This window comes from Triplophysa rosa, linkage group LG7 (genome assembly GCF_024868665.1).
Source record: "Triplophysa rosa linkage group LG7, Trosa_1v2, whole genome shotgun sequence".
NCBI lineage: Eukaryota > Metazoa > Chordata > Actinopteri > Cypriniformes > Nemacheilidae > Triplophysa > Triplophysa rosa.
The window spans coordinates 24,288,504-24,308,700 of record NC_079896.1 but is presented as its reverse complement, the minus strand read 5'-3'; the positions used below and the strand labels follow the sequence as shown (position 1 = coordinate 24,308,700).

Below are 20,197 nucleotides of genomic sequence, written 5' to 3'. Positions count from 1 at the left end.
CAATCAAAAAACGTAAAATTACAGAAAAAGATTGCAAATTTACAAGAAAACAGGAGAAATGTTATTTTACAGGGGGAAAACTTTTACAGTTTATTTTTTAAATACAGTCAAAAACTATAAAATTACAGAAAAAGACAACAAATTTACAAGAAAAATATAATATAATTTTTTTTTTTTCATTTTACAGAAAAGTTCTTTTTTTACAGTGCATGAACCTTGTGCACGAATGCAAGTTTCTTTTTTCTAACCATTTTTTTTTAAGCGATTTCAATCATTATTTTATGATTATTTGCCTATAAAAGTTTGTTTAAAGGCAGGCTAATATTTTAACAACCTACGCCATTTTGTGCACATGTAAACTAGATCCTGGTTAAACATGTTTAATATTCAAAACTCAAGTTCAATCTTACTCTTCCAAAAAGTTAAACATTTCCATACCATTCTTCATGTCTAAGCCTCTGTGTTATGCATCCATGAACTCATAGGAACTTTACTGATATAAGCCTAACTCGAGAAATATTTACTGGACAGAAAGTGTGTCAACTAGCCCCCAGTCTAGGAAAATTGAACCCCAGCAGAGGAACCACAAGCAGATAGTTAAAAAAATAATGCCATATTTTTTGTAAGACTTCATAGGCTCCTTTATTGATTATAACCGTGTAGGGTTATTTATTTATTGCACTGTGCAACTTGATTCGGTTTTGGAGGTTTGGAAGTGTGTTAAGCTGGAAAACCTTGTCTAATTACCTCAGTGGAGAGCAGTACACATCCTCCAAAATCATCTGAGACATCCACAAGCTTTCTGTTCCCATGAAATACATTAATCTTACAGCCTCAGAACCACAAAGCATGTCTGTCCAACATGAGCAACAGCGATAGCTTTGCTAAAGTTTTGTGACTAATTATTTTTCATTGTCTACAAAATTAGGCTAGTGGATACAATGGAGGAAAGTGTCATGAGGAGATAATTTTAACGAATACTATTCTACATCAGTTCTCCACACAAGCTAAGACATGCGTTACATTTGGACACTATCTATACAGCAGATGTCAAAAATAGTCCTCAGAATGAAACCAAAGAAAAACCAATTCCACTTATGTTTTCAAGCATTTAACACTATTTCAAGTGTAGATGAGTTCTAAGCTCATAGGCCTATTATGAGCAATGTGGCACTTTTGGTCTTGAAGTTTTCCTCTGAAAATAAGCAGCGAGAACAAATTCCAAGCATTCAAAGTATAGATCTTGAGAAACTGTGGAAAGTCTAAATCGAATGTGAATCAATAAACACATACGCTGGATGAGGAGATTCACAAAAACCGTCGACAAGCGTAGCATTTCCTAAATCGCTAATCAGGTTTTCTCAGCATGTGTTTTTGTGTTAAAGGTTCTGCTTAGCAGAGTTAGAGAAGATTTCTGCAGAACAAAGTTTTTCTTTCTCGAGACATTTGTGAGGGTGTTTTTGAACACTGAGGATTAGCCGAGCTTGATCGGTAAGACAGTCGTTCGTGGCCAAACTCCAAATGATTGGGGTCGTAAAAGCGAAGGACTAATGTGTGTATCTCAAAACAGTCTTTCGTGAATGTTTCCCGATCACGTCAAAATGAAAAGAGAGAAATTATATTGTGCTTAAAGTAAAAAAAAAACAGTTACTGTAATAAAGTATTATGTTGTGTTACAGTAATGAGAATCTAATGAGTATCACTACTGAGAATAGTGGGAATTAAAAAGTCAAAATTAAAACATCTGGACGCATTACGGTAATGAGAATTTGGGAAGAAAATGTGCTTAATTGTCATGAAAATAATGTCACATTGCAAAATATCTTAATGATTCTAAAATAGGTTTAATTTTCTTTATGGAAAAAGATTTATTTCCTTTTACTGTTTTGTTTTGGGGTGAAACACGATCTGCAAGTGTTTTCGTGAGATCCGTTTGTCTATGTGCGAGAGTGTGCATGTTTAAGTGCACTAGATGGATTATATTCTTCAATCCATTTCCTCTCCTGCTGGCTCTAGAGTGTTTCTGCTGCTTTCTGCCTCTCACATGGTTGTTATTGTATTTCTAGGATGTCTGAAGCAAAAGTGAAGAGGAGAGAAATGAGAGAATATGGGGTATTGCAGTGGGCCGGAGCGAGCGAAAGAGAGAGAGTTCAGAACGAGAGCAGGACAGATGTGCGAGTTTGTGAGAAAGCTTTGATTGTTTGGTGTCGCATGCATATGCGTGGCAGATTAAATCCTTATCTAAGCAGGATACAATCAGGTCAGGATGATCCGCGCTGAAGGCTTAAGGTTAGCTGAGCATCATTCTAACGCCCAGCAGAGGAAACTCCATTAAAAGGGTCTGTTTCCTCATTGGATTACAGCAGGCATAGATGACTTGAAAGAGGGCATTCTCAAAAGCAGGAAAAGAAAAAACGCATATTGTAACAATAACCTGTTGTTTTCGGTAAACCAAAACGTCTTTCCGCACAGCAGTCACATTGTCGTGGAAATTGGCGACAGTAAAAACACTCTCAATGCATGTTTTCTTTCAGAGCCAATTTCTGGAATGATTGTTTTCCGACTTAATTTAGAATGTGATTTCGCACTGTATGGAGACAAAACAATGCGAGGTGTGTTGAAAAAAATGTTTCAAGTTTAATACCTTGTAGAATCCAAACTGGAATTTAAAAAGAAAATTGTATATCCGCGGAAAAAAATTAATTTCACTATTATTTGTGAAATCCGTTTTTCTTTATTTACTATTTATAAGTAGGTGTTTGGATAAAATTATCATTTTTGTTTCATTCTGTGAACTACTAACAATATTTCCCCCAAATTTCAAACAAAAATATTGTTTCTATTTGCAGTTATTTGCAGAAAATGAAAACTGGACAAACGGGTGAAAATAACAGAAAAGATGCTCTGTTTTTTTCAGACCTCAAATACTGCACAGAAAACAAGTTCATATTCACTTTTAAGCAACACAACAGTAATATTTGTTCATGTTTTTAGGAAAAGTTCAAAATGTTTTTTTTTTATGTGACAACGTGTATTTTTATCAGTCTTGTCATGTTTTCAGTCTTTCACATTGCTGTTGGACGACTTTATGTCACTCCTGAGGTTTGATTTAGTTGAAATTCAACAGACACTGGACTGGAATGGCCACAACACATCTAGAAATGGTGATCAAATGAACATTTGGAATGGTCATCATCATTTTTTTCAGCGGCTGTACACTACATTTCTGAAGCATAAACACATCCATTCAAAGTAAACTATAAATCCTGTACACGTTGCCTCCAAATAGCTATAGCAAGTACCAAACCACAGTCTGTGTCACGGTGTCACACCAACACTTTATTTCTTTCCAAACCATCAATGGGTTTTATTTGTCTTTGTACAACCTGTCAAACGTGGTTGTGCCCTGCCGTGAAATGAACTAAAGGCTACTGGTTATTTGAAAAAGTTCCCAATTCAACAGAAAACCACACTGCACTCATCCAATCATAGATATTGAAGTTCAAGTGCAAGCTAACATTACAATCTAAAACAAGTTCAAACTCTCGAAAAAAGCTTGAGTTTCATACCTTTCGCTTGTCCCTATGTTTGGAGAGAGACGACGATTCAATTGTATACATTGCATTGTTTCGTTCTTCCTGCGCACACACTTCTGCGCTTCTCGTTAATTACGCCTCATGTGAAGTCAGATGTTGCGAGAAAACGCTATAATTGAAAAAGACGGCTTCAAAAGGCTCGGAGGCGAAAAGAAGATGAAAAAGTAAACATGTAAGTGGGCGTTTATTGAGCTTGAAAATGATAATAAAACATAGATACGCTATAGACTTGCCACTGCCACTGGTCCCATAAAGCCACCAGGAGCTTTAAGATTCTAACTGCAATGGTAGAAAAGTCCCCAAAAGGTCCTAAATTGAACTTTCAGCACACAAACAAATTAAAGTTGGATTTTGGACCATACCGCTGCACATGAAGCCATTAGTGATGCAAGAACAAGGGCACGCTGTCTTTTAATTGGAAGGCTGACTCAACCGTGGAGGCAAAGCACTCGAAACCGTTCGGGTGAGCTGGGAGCAGCCGACGACCTTTGAGACTTCCTTAACACGCGCTCCATCCCTTCTCATCTCCTTCTCTCTGGCTGGCAGTTCTTGACATTGATTTAGACGCTTTAATTATTAACTAAACACACAGCAGATGTGATTGTTTCAGCAGGAGATCATATCAAAATAAACAGAAACCAAAGGGTGATCTTCTTCACCACCTACATAGAAACGCGTAGCCTTGAGGAGGGGGAAAAAAGAGAAGAGATTGGAAATAAATAAAATCCCAGATGGATAGTTCTTCAAATGGAAAATCAACTTCAAAGTCTTATTTCATCGGCGGAGTCTTGTATGCCTTGGCCAAGACGCGAGCCGCACACAGTAGCCCCTCAGGTACGTGGGGTAGTGTCAATACACGGATAACACCAGCTAATGAGACCTTCAAAGAGTACAGGGTCTTCAGAGGTTGACCACCCGAGACCCGCTCGCTCCTTTCTCGTTTTCTCTCTCTCTCTCTCTCTCTCTCTCTCTCTCTCTCTCTCTCTCTCTCTCTCTCTCTCTCGCTCGTACACATTGTCCTCTTTCTTTTCTCTAGCCGCTATTTATTTATTAAAAAAGCTCCAAGCACCTTGATTAATCTCCTCACCCTACATATACGCCTCTGATTAGCACAGGAACGCGCTTGCCCATGGATCTACGCTGAAGCGGGCCCTACTGTGAGTGTTTATGGACACGCCAGACAGGATTATAGCTCATTACGCGCAGGGAAGCATTCAGACGCGCCGTACCGCTGACCACAATACACTTAATGGACAATAATGACAGCTGGCCAGCTAGCAATTATTCTTTTTGACTCACTTATTAGGTGCAAACAGATCCCATGATGCCCTGGATTGTAAACAGCATCTAATTTTCTCAGTTCTACTTGGCCATTGCCAGTTTATGTAAAAAAAAGGAACAACGACAAATAAAAGGCTATTTGTGACCTTGTTAGACTTGCTAATGTGGACCCGGCCGGCGTTCTGCCCGGCCTCTTAAAGGGGACACATCACAGTTAACAGGGTTTTACTTGATCATGTAGACTAGCTTTTGTTTGGTTCACCCAGATGGCTTATGATGAAACTGCTTTGCAAAAGCGGGCCAGAAATGGCTATGGTTATGACATCACAGACCAGCACATGCTGCGATGAATAAGGGCAATACACATGTACATGTAGAAGCCCTCGCAACCAAGCCAGTTTATGCCCAGTTTGTTCCTGGAAACCTGGAGGTACAATCTTCGTGCGTATCTGGATTTGCCAAAGGTTGATGTTAGGTTGATTAATAGATGCTAAAGCTACATAGTAGCATTGCTTAAAGTGATAGTTCATCCAAAAATGAAAATTATGTCATCGTTTACTTTCCCTCTTGAATTTCAAACCTGCATGACCTGTATGAACACAAAAGATATTTTAAAGAATGTTGGTAACAATGGTGATACCATTTATTTCTATTGTACGGACACAAAACCAATGCAAGTCAATGGGTTCCACCGTTGTTCGATTACCAACATTGCTAAAATCATCTAAGTTTGAGTTATGCAGAAAAAACTAAGTCATAAAGGTTTGAAATGACAAGAGGTTGAGTAAACGATGACCGAATTTTCTTTTTTTGAGTGAACTATCCCTTTAATACCGTTGTATGGACAAAAACTCATATTCCTTCCCATTTTTTCTGTTATTTCTTAATTTCGTTAGGAGAACTTCGCTAGACAATGACAGTAAATGCTTTGAATTTTAATTCAATTTCTGTACATCCGTTTGCTACATTTTTCCTTCACTGGTCATATATATAGTTATATAGTTATATGTCATTAAAAAACTTCACATGCCCCTTAAATAGCCTATTTTCGTCTCTGTGGGCAATTCCTCGCAAGAATAAGCAAGAACGTGCACATTAAGTTTAAGTTTAATTAAGTTTCTAATTGGCTGCGGAAGGTTCTTTTCATTCATTTGCAGATTTTAGTCAAGCATGGCATAAAATGTATAGAACAAGAACCTAAAGAAAACTCTGTATTTTGTGAAACAGACAGAAAGAGAGCAGATAGTATATAACCTCTTGATTCCATACTGTGTGCGCATCCTTAGATCTGTCATCCACTGTTTGAAGAGCTCTGTGTGGTCATGCTTTGCTATGCTAGTACGACACAGATGGAGGTGTTTGTGCGAACTGGCTTCTGACGCCACATTACATGTAGATGAAATACAATCACAAACACAAGACTCAAGTTGTCACAGAAACCCAAACAGTGTGTTTAAACCCACCCAATGAGGGCAAACGCAAAGACAGCCGTGCCGATTCAGAACGGAAGTAAATTCCTCCATCTTTAGATGGAAGGCTAAAGGCCTGTTCACACCAAAAACAATATGTTTGTAAAAAATCTTAATTTAAGCATTCATAGCCAAGAATTTGAGCATGGATCATTCACACATGCACAGTGTTCTTAAAGAAAAGCCTCGTGAATTTCATGAAAAGTCAGTTATTTGTGTCCAACAACTCTAGACGGTTCATATAGGCAAATACCTACTATAGAAACCGGAGTAGATAACCTATGCAGACTAATTGCTAAGTTCACTCAATAGGTAGATCGTATCCCGCAGCTCTCCAGGATCTTTGCTGCCAGGGTGTCAAGACCAAATGTCCAAATCTCCTCAGTATGAAAGAAACAAGTGAACCTTTACTGTCAGACTCGCTCTGCATATCTGCCTCCAACCCAATTAGTCCAGTGCAGTACTTCCAGATCTCAATCCCTGTGGATGTACATTAAAGAGAGGTGAACACACTATACCTGCAGACATGATGGTATCACAGAACAGAACCTGTGCCTCTGGATGACGCCTGGGGTTGATCTCAGGACAGCCTGTTTCTTTTGCAGGAAATCATAAGGGGATTAGCATTAGAAAGAAACGTTATCTTGGACGTTAGGTCAACAGTCATGCCATTTGCAATAGCTGTTTAAAATAAAGTAACAGTATTTGATCAGACAAATTACTTGATAATGACCATAATATGTGCTCTTTAAAAACTAACTTGTGCCCGTGCTATCATTTACAGAGCAAAGATCCTACAAAACAGGAATGAATACATCTTGTGTAATCGGGACCATCCGGGGTAGACCAGGACGTCTGGTCATCCTTCTCTTCATCCTGGGCTACAGTAATATTCCCCAAAAAAATCTGTTTACCGTGTGGTCTCGGTACAGCTTATGATATTAGTGAGAACGGTTTCTTATACAGGGAACAAGTGATTAAAAACGGCAGATTCATAATACTGAGATGAACACGCAAGAGGTTTAAAGTAGCGCAGTACGTTTTTCAATGATTCATCTCGTCTTAAAACCCTCTCAGTGTAATGAAAGGGTCAAGACCTCTAATCTCCAATATCTAATTCTGCACAAAACAATCTGATTTAAAACAATATCACATATCTGAATGTGTATGCCTGTGTGGATAGATATCACAAATACATGCCAGTTGCAATTTCAGCTCAAACCCAAATAAAGGAATAAAAATGAAATTGTTTTGCATTAAGAAAAATAAAGCCTTTTAGAAAATTGATAAAAATACAAATTATAGTAATAATAATAATAATAATAATACAAGTAATAAGTAATATTGAAATATAATAAAATGTTAGTTTAATTATATTTAATGTAAAATATATATATATATTAAAATAATGTCACAAAATAATAATAATATTAAAAAAGAATTATGATTATTATTATTTGTATTATTGTTGTTGTTGTTGTGTTTGTTTGTTTGTTTATTTAGCATTGTGACATTATTTTACCAATACACACAATTCTTTATAAAGTCTCTATACCGTAATATGCCCAAACTGATTTTTTTACTGTGATATAGTAATAAGTAATGCATATATGTCTATTTAAATATACATTATATTAAAATATTATAAGTACACATACAAATAAATATTTAATCAGCATAAATAAAACATATTTATTTAAGAATTAGGGTTCAGCTGGAAGATTTGTGTGTGTGGCGAGGTGAAGGAAACAATCTTTCCCTTAAATTGGCATTAAGACGCTAGCAGAAAATATACAGAACAGCTCTTACTTTCCTACAAGCAGGGAAACAATGAAGTGGCACCCACCCACAAAGTCAACTCCCTGAGACTCCCAGTTTGATAAAAGTCCATTTTGAAAGCAGTGCCCCAAATCTCCAAAGGCCAACATGCTGTGTGTGTGCGCATGCAAAAAGATACAGCAAAGTGAGCGAAAAATGGGCCATGTTGAAGGACTATCTCCCTAAACCACTTTATATATGGGCCAACTTGGCATGAAAGCAGAATATCTTTGAGGTTAAGGACCATTGACAGACAGGCCTGTAAAGACCAGATCTGGTTCTCTTGCACTCGTGGCCTCTGTTAAACCCTGTAATCCCCCATCAGTACTTCTGAGATGTTGTCTTTATTTAAAATAGCGGCAATGTGTCAGAGAGCTCTGGTGAAAACCACAAAGTGATAAGTCACTGTTGAATCTCATATTGATAAAAGATCATTAATATGGACTGGAGATATGGGGGATGGCCAAAGCCCACCATCTCTGATCGATTTGATTTGTTAATGTACTGTATCAACTTGGACGGACGCCATCTCTGATAGTTATCAGTCATAGCAAAGATTAGTGTCCTGTGTCTGTTTCTCATTTGTATTATAGTTTTTCCCTGTAAACAGACGACGAAACATCTATTTTCTAACAAAAACTGACCATTTTGCTTTTCATCAGTGCATATTGTTCCAAAGATTTTTTTAAATCGCTTCACGGTTGACATCACCAACCCCTTTTCCTCTAGCCACCTGTTACACACAGTTCACATTCATTTCAAACGCATACTTGAAAATATGTCACATTATGGAGGTAATGCTTTGTGACTTTTCATTCGGACTTTATGAACTCCTTCGCAGGAGATACGGAGAGTCTTTGCCAGCATACCTGTTTCAGCGTCTTCTACCCATTTGCAAGATTAAAAATCTGGCAAGGCAACAAACGACGGCTCTTTTTTAAGAAATGGAACTGTGCCATTAGGACAGATGCCTCGCAGACAGCAGAGACCAAAAGAGACAGAAATCGCCTGAAGTAGAACAAACTTAGTTTCCTACGGGACAAGCTAATTATTTAGATAATTACTATCTGAACTCTTCATCTGAACGACGGTGACAGCCAGACAGCGCAGCTGGTACGTCAGGCCATGAACACACAATCATTTAGAACACGATCTCATGAATACACAATAAATACACAAGGTAGCCATCTATAAACATATTGACGTTAACCAAGACTCCATTCGAATGCTGTCCTGAAATAGAAAACGGCTATTGAAAACTGCATATGCTAATGTCTGCCAATGGTAGCACACCTTGCTGCGATGCTAATAATACAATGTACTACAGTTCGTTAGGTTAGAAAACATGCAATCAACCCAAATGCTGGAAGCGTTTATGTTCACGTGCTAACGTACAATACGATCTCATTAATTCAATGAAGCTGAAAATATCACTGAAGCGATAAGCAGCGTGAAACTGCGCCTGCCATACGTGGAGATACAGTAAACGTTTATGAGCTGCGAAGTCTTCTCAAGTCATCCTGCCAACCCTCGTTCGACTCCATCCAAGAGACTGTTCATGCAGTTCTCCCTGCATACACCTTTCTTTCGTGTCTTTAAAAATAGAATACAGTTGATGTCTCGTAAAGTCTATCCAAGGATCGAGATGCGTCAAATGTGAACGACTGACAGGTTTCAGAGACGAGATGCATAATGACATCATCAAAGACCAGGAAGCATGCATTGCATGACAACAGAATGTAAAATTCAGAGTAAACTCTTCTGATGGGAGTGAGACTGTCACGATCTGGCAACCCTTGTCCTTCATAGCCACCAAACTGGGGCACAATGTGACATTTTCTTTCTCACACACACATTTCATCTGGAGCAAAATACCATCATGCTGTTATCGATTTGACATTGATTCTTAAAGTATACGGCCCTTGTGCATTCGTAGAGACGAAAAATGCAAGTTTTAGTATCTGATAATAAAATATAACCACGCCAAATAGGTTGTCGTTGGACCATGAAGCTAAAAGTCGAAATGACCCTATTCGAGTAGCGAGATATTCTGAAGCACCGCCGGGGCCCTGCTTTCTACACTAATGCAACAGCTCTTATCAAACAAAAGCATTTTAAAGCGTGGAAGGTCTGGCGGCTGCAATGCAGACTGCCGCTTTCAGGGAAATGTTTCAAACCATCCATCTTGACCAAATAAAAGAGTACCCTTCACCTGTAGACGCCTCCAGGAGTGACCACTTATCTCAAGTCACCAGCTCTGCGGTTAATAACAGGGAGAGAGAGAGAGAGAGAGAGAGAGAGAGAGAGAGAGAGAGAGAGAGGGGTAAGAGAATAGAGAATAAAAAAAGTAAGAGAGAAAGAGGCAATGACAAAATGGCAAAAAACAAGGTTGGGGGCTGTAAAAACAGTGTCTGCAACTTAATAATGACAAAACTTGATTTAAAAAGAGTCTTGCCAACACAAAAGCATTTTAGTTCCAACAGAAACCTCTCCAGGGTTTTAAAGTATGACACTAAAAGCCAACAATGTGACTTATTTTCTTGAGCTATATACTGTAATTTATGCATAGAGTCGTGTTTATAAGTTCACATTTCCCTTGCTCTAAGGGGCATCATAAAAATTGATTTTTTTATACCGCCATAAATAAGACATTTCAAACAGTAGACAAAAAAGTGAATTTACACAAATTAGCTGCATCGAAAGTTTGTGGTGTTTAACCTGCATACAATCCATGAAACAATGGTTTGCATGTTTTGTGTAAGTTGTAAATGAGTCTGAGTTGGAGACTTCGACACAACTGTCACAAAAGCCAAACGTTTTTGATGCTCAAGAAGGCAATTCGTTAAATTAAAAGACAAGACAATGTAAACGTCATTTTACCTTCTGGGACGTATACTGTATGCAACTTCTGAAGGGCAGTAAGTATGTAACATTTACATTTATAAAATAAAAATATTCCTATAAAAGAAAGTAATTGACAGACAGTAAATTATGACAATTTTCATTTTGGGCGATTTAATATTGAAGCATGTTTTACCCTGACTGTTGCCTAAAGAGTTTTCAGCACTCACTCAATGCATACGGCGTGCCGTAATGTAATCGCTGAGATCCATCCCCAGGAGTCTCCCTAGTCTTTACTTAAGAAAAGGATCCATTTCCTATCCAATATCTCAGAACAGAAACGGTAGCTCTTCACACATGCATAATTCAAGAAGACTCTTTTACCTCACGAAAGCCTTACAGTAAATACACCTTACTCTATAAAGAGGGTATTGACCAACTTTCTAAAACGCTTAGATGCAATCTTTCTTCGACACAAAGTAGGCTACGGGCACAATCCACGACTTCCAAGAGGCACTACAGACAGAAGTGCATTTTTTCAATGAACCAAATGCTGTACGTTATGTTGTTATCAAAGATCAAACTTCCCGGTTTCTCAGTGCTGCAGAACTTAAAGAGTTAACGTTCCTCAAATCCGCTAATGAGCGAGCGCCCATCAAGGTGTTGAGAGAGCTCGCACTTAACTACCGTAAGCCAGGCCATCGCTCAATTCGGTCAGCGTCACAGAGCTTAGCAGATTTCCCTCTCACCGGTATAAATAAATTGGGCCTGGGCTGTCTTCAAACCACCTTGCCCCGACAGAAGGTCAATAAATCAATAATGCGTGCACATACATGAAAAAGCAATTCAAAGTTGCCGTTTTCCTCCCTAAGCATGTTCCTACAAGCTCAGGAACGTTTCTCTTCCTCAGCTGACAGGTCTCGACAGACTGCTTCATGAATATTCCGTGACATGTTGAGGGGAAAGCAGACGAAAATCTGAAGGCTGGAGCTTCAGTGTCAGTCACACGACTCTGGTATGACTTCACAATCAATCCCATGATTCCTGAGTTCCCTTACACCCCAATGACAAATCCAGCAACACCCACTTGTGGAACAACAATGCAATGATTTGAATCTGTCCAAAATGTCCAACATACATGCAGTGCCCATGTTTCAGGTTATGATAGACTAGTTCATTTTGGATCGAACTACTTTTATTGACCCACTCGCTATATAACATATGCTTAACTTCCCTTTCTCTGCAGTCCAAATAAAGCCAGGCACGATTATTGTGATTAAAACGAGCCGATTCTACTGCAATTATGCTCGACGATAAACTCGATTGGTTTTGCTTTCATTACGATTCACTTTAACAACAAATATTGGTTGTAATATTGGTCCAAATGCTCAAGGGAGCTATAACTGACAGTGTGAAGGATACGCAACATAACAGCATAAGAGCTATACAAAGCGTAACTGAAAGATCACCTTTGGATATAAGAAACAGGTACCTTGTGCACTTCTTTCCAAAGTAATGCATTCTAATGGATTGTGCGCGGCGTCTTGGGTGCAATTGACCCGAGGTTAATCATGACTCTGACCTTTGAAAAGGGACAGAAGAGGAAACAAGATATATTGCACATTCCCTCTGACCTCCGGACAACAAGCAATATGTTCTCTAAAAACAACCTTTTTCATAATATGCCTGTAATCCTATTAGCAATTCAACAGAATTAGATTCAGGGCAGTTTTCGAAGCCATTTATCAAATGGAGGTTTTACAGCAGAGACATACGTTGCGAACGTGAACAAAATTAACAAATTGTCTCTGTGCACGTATCCAAGAATTAAAGAATGAAAGGGAAGTCGTCTGATCCCAACACTCTTGAGATGAGAGAATGACACGTACACTCTAGAGTTTTAGTCACTTTCAGCAAGTTTCAATATGCTTTGAAAGATCAGCTATTCTAGTCTACTGTTACAATAACACCAACTCGTGACCCTTCGTGGTCATATTGACAATTAAGTGACTTACGGTGACCCACCTTGAAACAAACCCTGAGCCCCGACCGGACCTCATGTAGTTCTTCGACAGGGCTAACTGGTAAGTTGACAACCGGGGTCAAAATAGGGCTTTACCTCATGTCACAACAACCCAACCATCTGGAAGCCTACTACATCACGATTCTTAAGACATATGGCCTTGAATGGGAGCTAAAAAATTGTGCAAAATTTAAATTACCCCCATGCCACTTTATAATCTGTACGATTTACCCTGCCTCCAGAGAAAACAAGAGGAACATTTTTGAAAAATGTTTTAGTCGTTACTTCTAAGATGTTATTGTCACTTTTGGAATGTGAAACTTTTATATCCCATTGACGTTTATTAACTGAATAAAAACAGCTAAAATATTGTTTAAATAACTGATTTGTGTTATGATGAAAACAGACGTTTGTAAAAGTTTTACCCACATAAATGTATTACATAGTTCTGTTATATATATATGCTGTAGACATTTCATTTGTTTAATTATACGCATAATACTTAAAATATATAAATATAAGGGCAGTCAAAAGAATAATCACGATTAACCGCATCCAGAATAAAAGTGTCGGGGAACGTCCAAGGGAACAAAGACGAGGTAATGCTGAACAATGTACCTTTAATGTAGCACACACGAGAGAACCTCGATTACAAAAACAAGGTTACAATGACGGACAGGACAATGCACAAAGGACCACAGTGGGAATATATACAGTCTGGTGATGAGGCTGATGACAGTCAGGTGTGGGTGATGCCAAATATGGGACGGGTGAGGGAGCGTGGAGAATGCTGGGAGGTGTAGTCCGGGGGGAAACTCGGGGCAACAAGCATGGGGACAGATGTGACAAAAAGTTTGTGTTTACATAATATACTATATGTGTGTGTACTGTGCATATTAATTTTGTATTTATAAACACGTACACATACATGCATATATTTAAAAAATATAAACGATTATATTTCATTTCAATTATTGCTAAATATAAATAAATACATCTAAATATTACCTAAACATACATGTACATACATACATGTTTATAAATACAAAATGAATATGCACAGTACATTGACAATATTATGTAAACACAATAATGTTTCTGGATGCGATTAATCGTGATTAATCGTTTGAAAGCCCTAATTAATACACAAACTATACTGTTTGTATAATAATTAAATTCTACACCACAATCACCAAATTAACCCTCACTTCATCCATAACAATCTGGTACAGGTTGCTCACCGCCAGAAACCAAACGCATTATCTGATCAGCACACCCAGCAGACACGGTCAGCCCTTCCTCTCAACCAACTGAGATCCAGAAAGCGGGCAGAACAGATAGTTAGCCATTCCTCACTCCCTTATCTTCGCCTCTTTGAAGCATTAACCTCACAGAAGAGATTCAGCACAAAAACAAGGAGGCTCAAGAACAGCCTCTTCTTCCCTTGAGCGCTCGTTCTCATTATCAGCCGCACAACTTTCCAGCTAAACGGTCAATACTGCACTTTGGACACAAAAATAGTACTGCTGGCATTTAGCATGTTTCATTTACTGCACCGAAGACCAATCCCTTACACCTACACACTGTACAGTCTAAATCCCAATTTGTAGTATGAAATGTAGAGCACTGGCATGGTGTAGCACATGCTTTTATATAAAGGTTATTCCATTATATTGCATTACATTGTTTCTTCAAATGTCTAACATATAGGGGTGGTTTCCCGGACAGGGATCAGACTCGTCCTAGATTAAGATAAATGTATAGAGCTGTCCAAACTGAAAACAACTTGTACTGACATATCTTGAAAATACATTAGTGCCTTTGGGTTGTCTCTAAAAGCACACAAGAAAGGCATTTTTGTAAGGCACTTTTGTTAAAACTACTTTTAATTTTCTAATTAAACTAAGGTCTAGTCCTGGTTTAAAATAATCCCTGTCCGGGAAACCGCCCAATAGGGTTCTATGAAATATCTGTGAACTATATTGACACATGGTACCTAAGATTAAGCCCAGTTTCACTTGTTAGTTTAAATCTAATGCTGTTTACCCTTGAATTAGAATAGCATGGGCAAGTGTCCATCCATGCTACAGTAATGAGGGTACAGTGCTGGGATTGGCTGCACTGTCAGGTTCTCTTATGCATTGTGACATTCGGCAGTATGCGGGTCGACTGTCCCAGGAGAATCCATATTCCCTCTGGCAGTGGGAAGCAGTGACACAGAAAAGAAAAGAAGATGCAGGGCACAGACAGCAAGTGTTGATTAGCAATGTAACCCATATATTTTTTCAAAATGAAGCTGAAGGGGCACAGAGGGAGTGTGGCAACACAGTGTACCCTACGACGTCTCGGGGTCAAAAAAAGAGGTGGAAATTACAATAAATCTTTAACAGCTGCTTACGTTTCCTTCCTCACTACAAATTTTCAACATTTTTTCTTGTTTCTTTACAAACAGCCCACCATAAACAAACAGAATACACACAGTCCTCATCACTCTGTAAAAGCAAATGAAACGTGTAATTGGTGATTTATGTGTCTAGTATGAACTGGATTTCATCACACTTTTTGATGAGAGTGTTATACAAAGAGGAGTGGTTGAAGAGTGGCAACCAAAAGCATTCAGAAACTAAGCCATATTAAAAAAAGTATCAAAACAATTGTAAATCATTTCTACACAAATTACTTATTTTGTGGTGAGAAAGGTTATTTAAATAATTGTTATTTTAATAATTTTAATGTAATTATACTTGCACATTAAAATAAAAAAAGTGCCCTACTACTTTTTGGTGCCACTGTATAGCACATCTTCTGAATACCCCTTAACTAAAGCCCCAGAGGTCCAAGAGCGCAGAACATGCGCTGAGAGTGCCGTGTTGACCGTACACCAACCAACCAGCCAATAATTAGCGTTTCTATTTCCAGATAAATAGCCCTTTACAAAACAGAACATTGTGCAGCGATAAACACTTGCAAATGACAAGTATCGAATGACGTAATCGGTCAAGTGCTTTTCTTCAGATTAACGGTTGGACTCAGAATCTGGTAGCCTGGTAATACCAAACTGGAAGGGCATAATTGACAAGCGTTTACTTTCTCATGGGGGGGGGGGGGGGGGCTTGTCTTAAGTTTAAAATCATTGGTGTACCTGTAAGCCAATCACATAACGTTTGCTTATGACGTATGTTATGCGCCGGCTCAGCCGCCTCGAACTTCCGCTGTAAACACAGGTATGCGGCAAAAACAAAACCATCGAACGAAATTTCGGAGTGACGATGGCTGTGAACGACTTTTGCAGATTATGTGAAAAAAAAGTTAGGATTAGTTCTGTTAAACACAGCTCTTTGTTCATTTCGAGTCTGTTGGAAATGCTGCAACTTAATTGCAAGATTACAGCATGACATGGCAATATTCAAGGACTGGAAAAGAAAGGAGACACTGACCTGTCAAAAGGGTGCCAGTTCGAGCTCGACAGATAAAAGAGACCGAGATACACCCTCTAAAACTCCAAGGACCATAAAAAAGCAGAGGAAGGCCATGGACTTGCCATCATGGAGCAGTGTCACAGAGGTGGGTTAAATCACAATTATCACCTTGCCGGCCTTTGGCCTCCCCAGTTTCTCACTGACGATCATTAACAGTTGATAAATTAAACTTTTCCCAAAACCTGTCGGGAGTAGGGCCACAACATCACCTCCATTCAAAATGGGAACCAAACACTCTTCTTGTTCGGGCTTCAATTGGCAAATGCCGGTGTTACATCAAATTCTGTGACCCTAGTAGGCGCTGTTGTCACTGTGCAAATACGGCTCTCACTAAATCCTTGGTGTTTCGAGTCTGACGTCATCACGCAGCCGTGTATTTTAGGCAAGTTTAAGAATCATATGTAGTTTAGATACTTTAGGGTTAGGGTAAGAGTTTTGTAAGACTCTAAACAGCAAGGATTTAGTCAAAAACAACAAGCCACACACCAAGGATTTAGTGAGAGCCGTATTTGCACAGTGACAACAGCGCCTACTAGGGTCACAGAATACGACGGTGACAGGATTTGTTGCAACACCCGGAATATTCTCCACAACATAGCGAATAGCATCCCGTGTCTCCATGTCCGCTGTCGTTTTAGATTTCCCTAACCCAAACTACAATCTTAAATTCGGCGCTTAGCATCTACGTCACGGCTCTCAGCCCACCCTCTGTTTGTTGGTGGACGGCTGGTGCGGAGCCGGAGATAATCTGGGAGCTGGTTTGCTATATCAGACTGAGTACAGAAGCGAACTGAACTGAAATTGAGCGGAAGTACGAAGTCTGACGTAGTCAGGCTAAGAATCTGGAGCCATAAATGCTTTTCTCATAACCATCACAACATTAAGATTTCGAGCTTGGGCGCTCTCTTTCTAAACAATGTTTTAATGACAGCAGAGAGCTAAAGAAAACCAGAAAAACAAGCATCATTAAGTCTAGTGGCAACCAACGCTTAATGCAAACCATCCCAATTCCCAAAAGACCAGAATCCCAAACTCCTGTACATACTCAGGTAATGGGAGCAATGGGAGCTATGTGTGTTTATGTCAAATTAGCTCGGTTCTAATGATGTGGCGGTGAAGAGACGGTTGTTAGAGAGGTCACTGAAGAAACCCGTAAGCAGAGAAGCAATACAAAAAGCAGGTGAAAGGTGTGTTTGTGGAGATCTCTAATGATGCTAAAACAGCGGCCATCTAATCAATCTAAACAATTCACACGCATTACTCACCAGAGGTGTACAGGGCGTCCAGTACTCTGGGTTCAGCTCGGCTCTAGAACGAAGGTCCAGATAGTCGGGGTTCAGTTCAGTCCGGGCACGGGTAAGAGTTCCCTTAAAAATAATTTAAAAAAAGAGTTAGAAGTCCAATTGGAACACTGGGAATCGGATTGTAAATGAGTGATGTAGCTAAAATGATACTGTTAACAAAAGTAAGTCCAAAGACAGTTTAGGATGAGGGAGAATTTGTAAAAAAAAAAAAGTATGGAAAAATTATTAAGGTAAATGACAACACTCCTTAAGGTGGCTATAGAAATGGAAGCTCCGCCTTTTAGTTAAAAGGCTTTGTTATTTGAGCAAACGAATCAGTTGCTATATAAAATGGCTGCCTTAGAGTGTTGCCAAGATGGCTGCTTAAAGGTGTTGCCAAAATGGCAAACCCAAAAGAAGTAGAAGTTGCCAAGATGGCCGCCTGAAGGTGTTGCTAAGATGGCTGCCGAGGAGACAAAAGTGAGGTAAAGCAACCCCATAAAATGTACAAATGTGTTGCTTTTTATTTGGTTTTTAGGTCTACTTGATGCCACTTTACTTATGAATATTTACTGTTTTTCTTTTGGTAAGAACCCAAAATATTGATTAGGGTGAATTTTTGTCCAGAAAAACCTTTAAAAGACAGATGTGATGTAAAGTATTGCAAACTATTGGCAATACAAAAATGGACAAACTCTTTTCAACTTCCTGTTTCCACAGAAAAACATGTCAAGACAGGAAAGAAACTGCACTTGTTACGCTCAAATTCTCAAACGTCTTTGAAAGAACTGAAAGAAACTTCAAATAACAATCATTATGAGGAGAATGAAAAGCAGAGAACGACCAAACGTTCTTCTATAAACTCAACTCCAAAAAACATTTTTGACCCTCTGTTGTGTGCCTGATATTTTACAAGCGAGCGTAAAATTACAGGCCTCTCAATTTCCAAACACTTGGTCAACTCCAAAGGCGCCTAATTACCCAGAGCTTTTATAGGTGAGGCGGAACCGAAGATGTTTTCTTCTCCACGCTTTGTGTCCGGAATGATACAGACTGATTATATCTCCTTTGAAAATGAAATTGGCTTTATGGACACACGCTGTTTGTGTTTGACAAACCTTTGCCGTGAATCTGAGTAAAATATCCTGCCTTCAAATCAGTCTGCCCTTTGTTAGGTAATCTGCTTCTCTCTCTCTCTCTCTCTCTCTCTCTCTCTCTCTCTCTTCTCACTCTCGCTTTCATGATTTTTTACATGCAATAGAGGGAGAGACGCATATGAAACAAACACATATGAGTGGTGACATTTCAGCTGATATTAATGTGATACTCAAGCAGGAAAAGCAATCAAAAAGGCTTTGGTCGGAGGCCTGGCAAGCTCATTGAGATTCAGGAACAAAGCAAGAGAAGTCGAAACATATTGCCCAGCCATGAATTAAAACCTAAATGCTGGTTTCAATCCTGATTGTAAGAAAACAAAACAAATAAAGGGTTTCATATAGCCTATTCATTTGTATCTCTGCGCACGACATACGAGACTGAAGTAAAATAATAGAAGGCTGGCTAAGCGTCGCATAAATTTCAAGGTCATGCAAAAGGCAAAGATGACCCGAATATAACAGTTCGCCACTCTATGAGTGTCCTCGATGAATTACGAACTCCTAGGAAATTGTTTATTTGCTTTAGAAAGAACCGTTTTTCATTTTCCACCTCTGTCCGTCCCTCAGCGAAGGACCTAGCCGAATCTGTGAAACGGCAGTGATGCGAACAGCGTATGATGTATACCGTAATTATCTGTTGATTTACAAAATGGCCGCCCAGTAATGAGCCAGGGCCGAAGAGAGCCTTGGGCATATATCACTGTCTCTAACCCCAGAATGCCTCAGAGAGCTCTCTCTCCCACTTACACGTTGTATTTATCGGTTTCTTTCTCTCATCATCTCTCGACACTTTGCATCGCGAAATCTGAAGTTATACTTGTTGTGCCAAGGCTTCAAAAAGTTTTTTTTTTCTCAGCCACCATGTCTATTTATTTACTGTATTTGTCTAGGAGCTATAGTGCTGCCCACGCTTTGTGTTTTAATTAATGTCACGTTGACCTGGACAACACACTTTGGCAGTTGGCGAAGTCGCTTAATGCCAGCGTGATTCTCTCCTCTACCCATTAGTGAGCGAGCAGGCAGGAGAAACAAAGAGAGATGAGAAGTCCTATTCTTATAGTTTTTTATTTTCATTTATATATATTTTTACAGTAATCTAAGTCTGGCTCTTACAGGGAGCGCGTGTAGTGTTAGGAACAAGCTTTCTGCGTTTGAGAGCTTTCTAGAGAGCAAGATGTGTGATCAAAGCCAGATAGAAGCTGCTTCCATCCTTTAAAACTAAGAGCTGTCTGTCTTTCATTCTCTCAAAG

General features: G+C 39.0%; 1 protein-coding gene across 4 annotated transcripts in view; it reads right to left on the bottom strand.

Moving 5' to 3' along the window:
- LOC130556482 (protocadherin-9) overlaps positions 1-20,197 on the bottom strand; it is a 221,181-nt gene that overhangs the window by 150,809 nt on the left and 50,175 nt on the right. For all 4 annotated transcript variants that reach the window (XM_057337531.1, XM_057337532.1, XM_057337534.1 and 1 more), the window contains exon 3: positions 17,773-17,874. In XM_057337531.1, the coding sequence (XP_057193514.1) occupies positions 17,773-17,874 (102 nt within the window). The remainder of the gene's footprint in view (positions 1-17,772; positions 17,875-20,197) is intronic.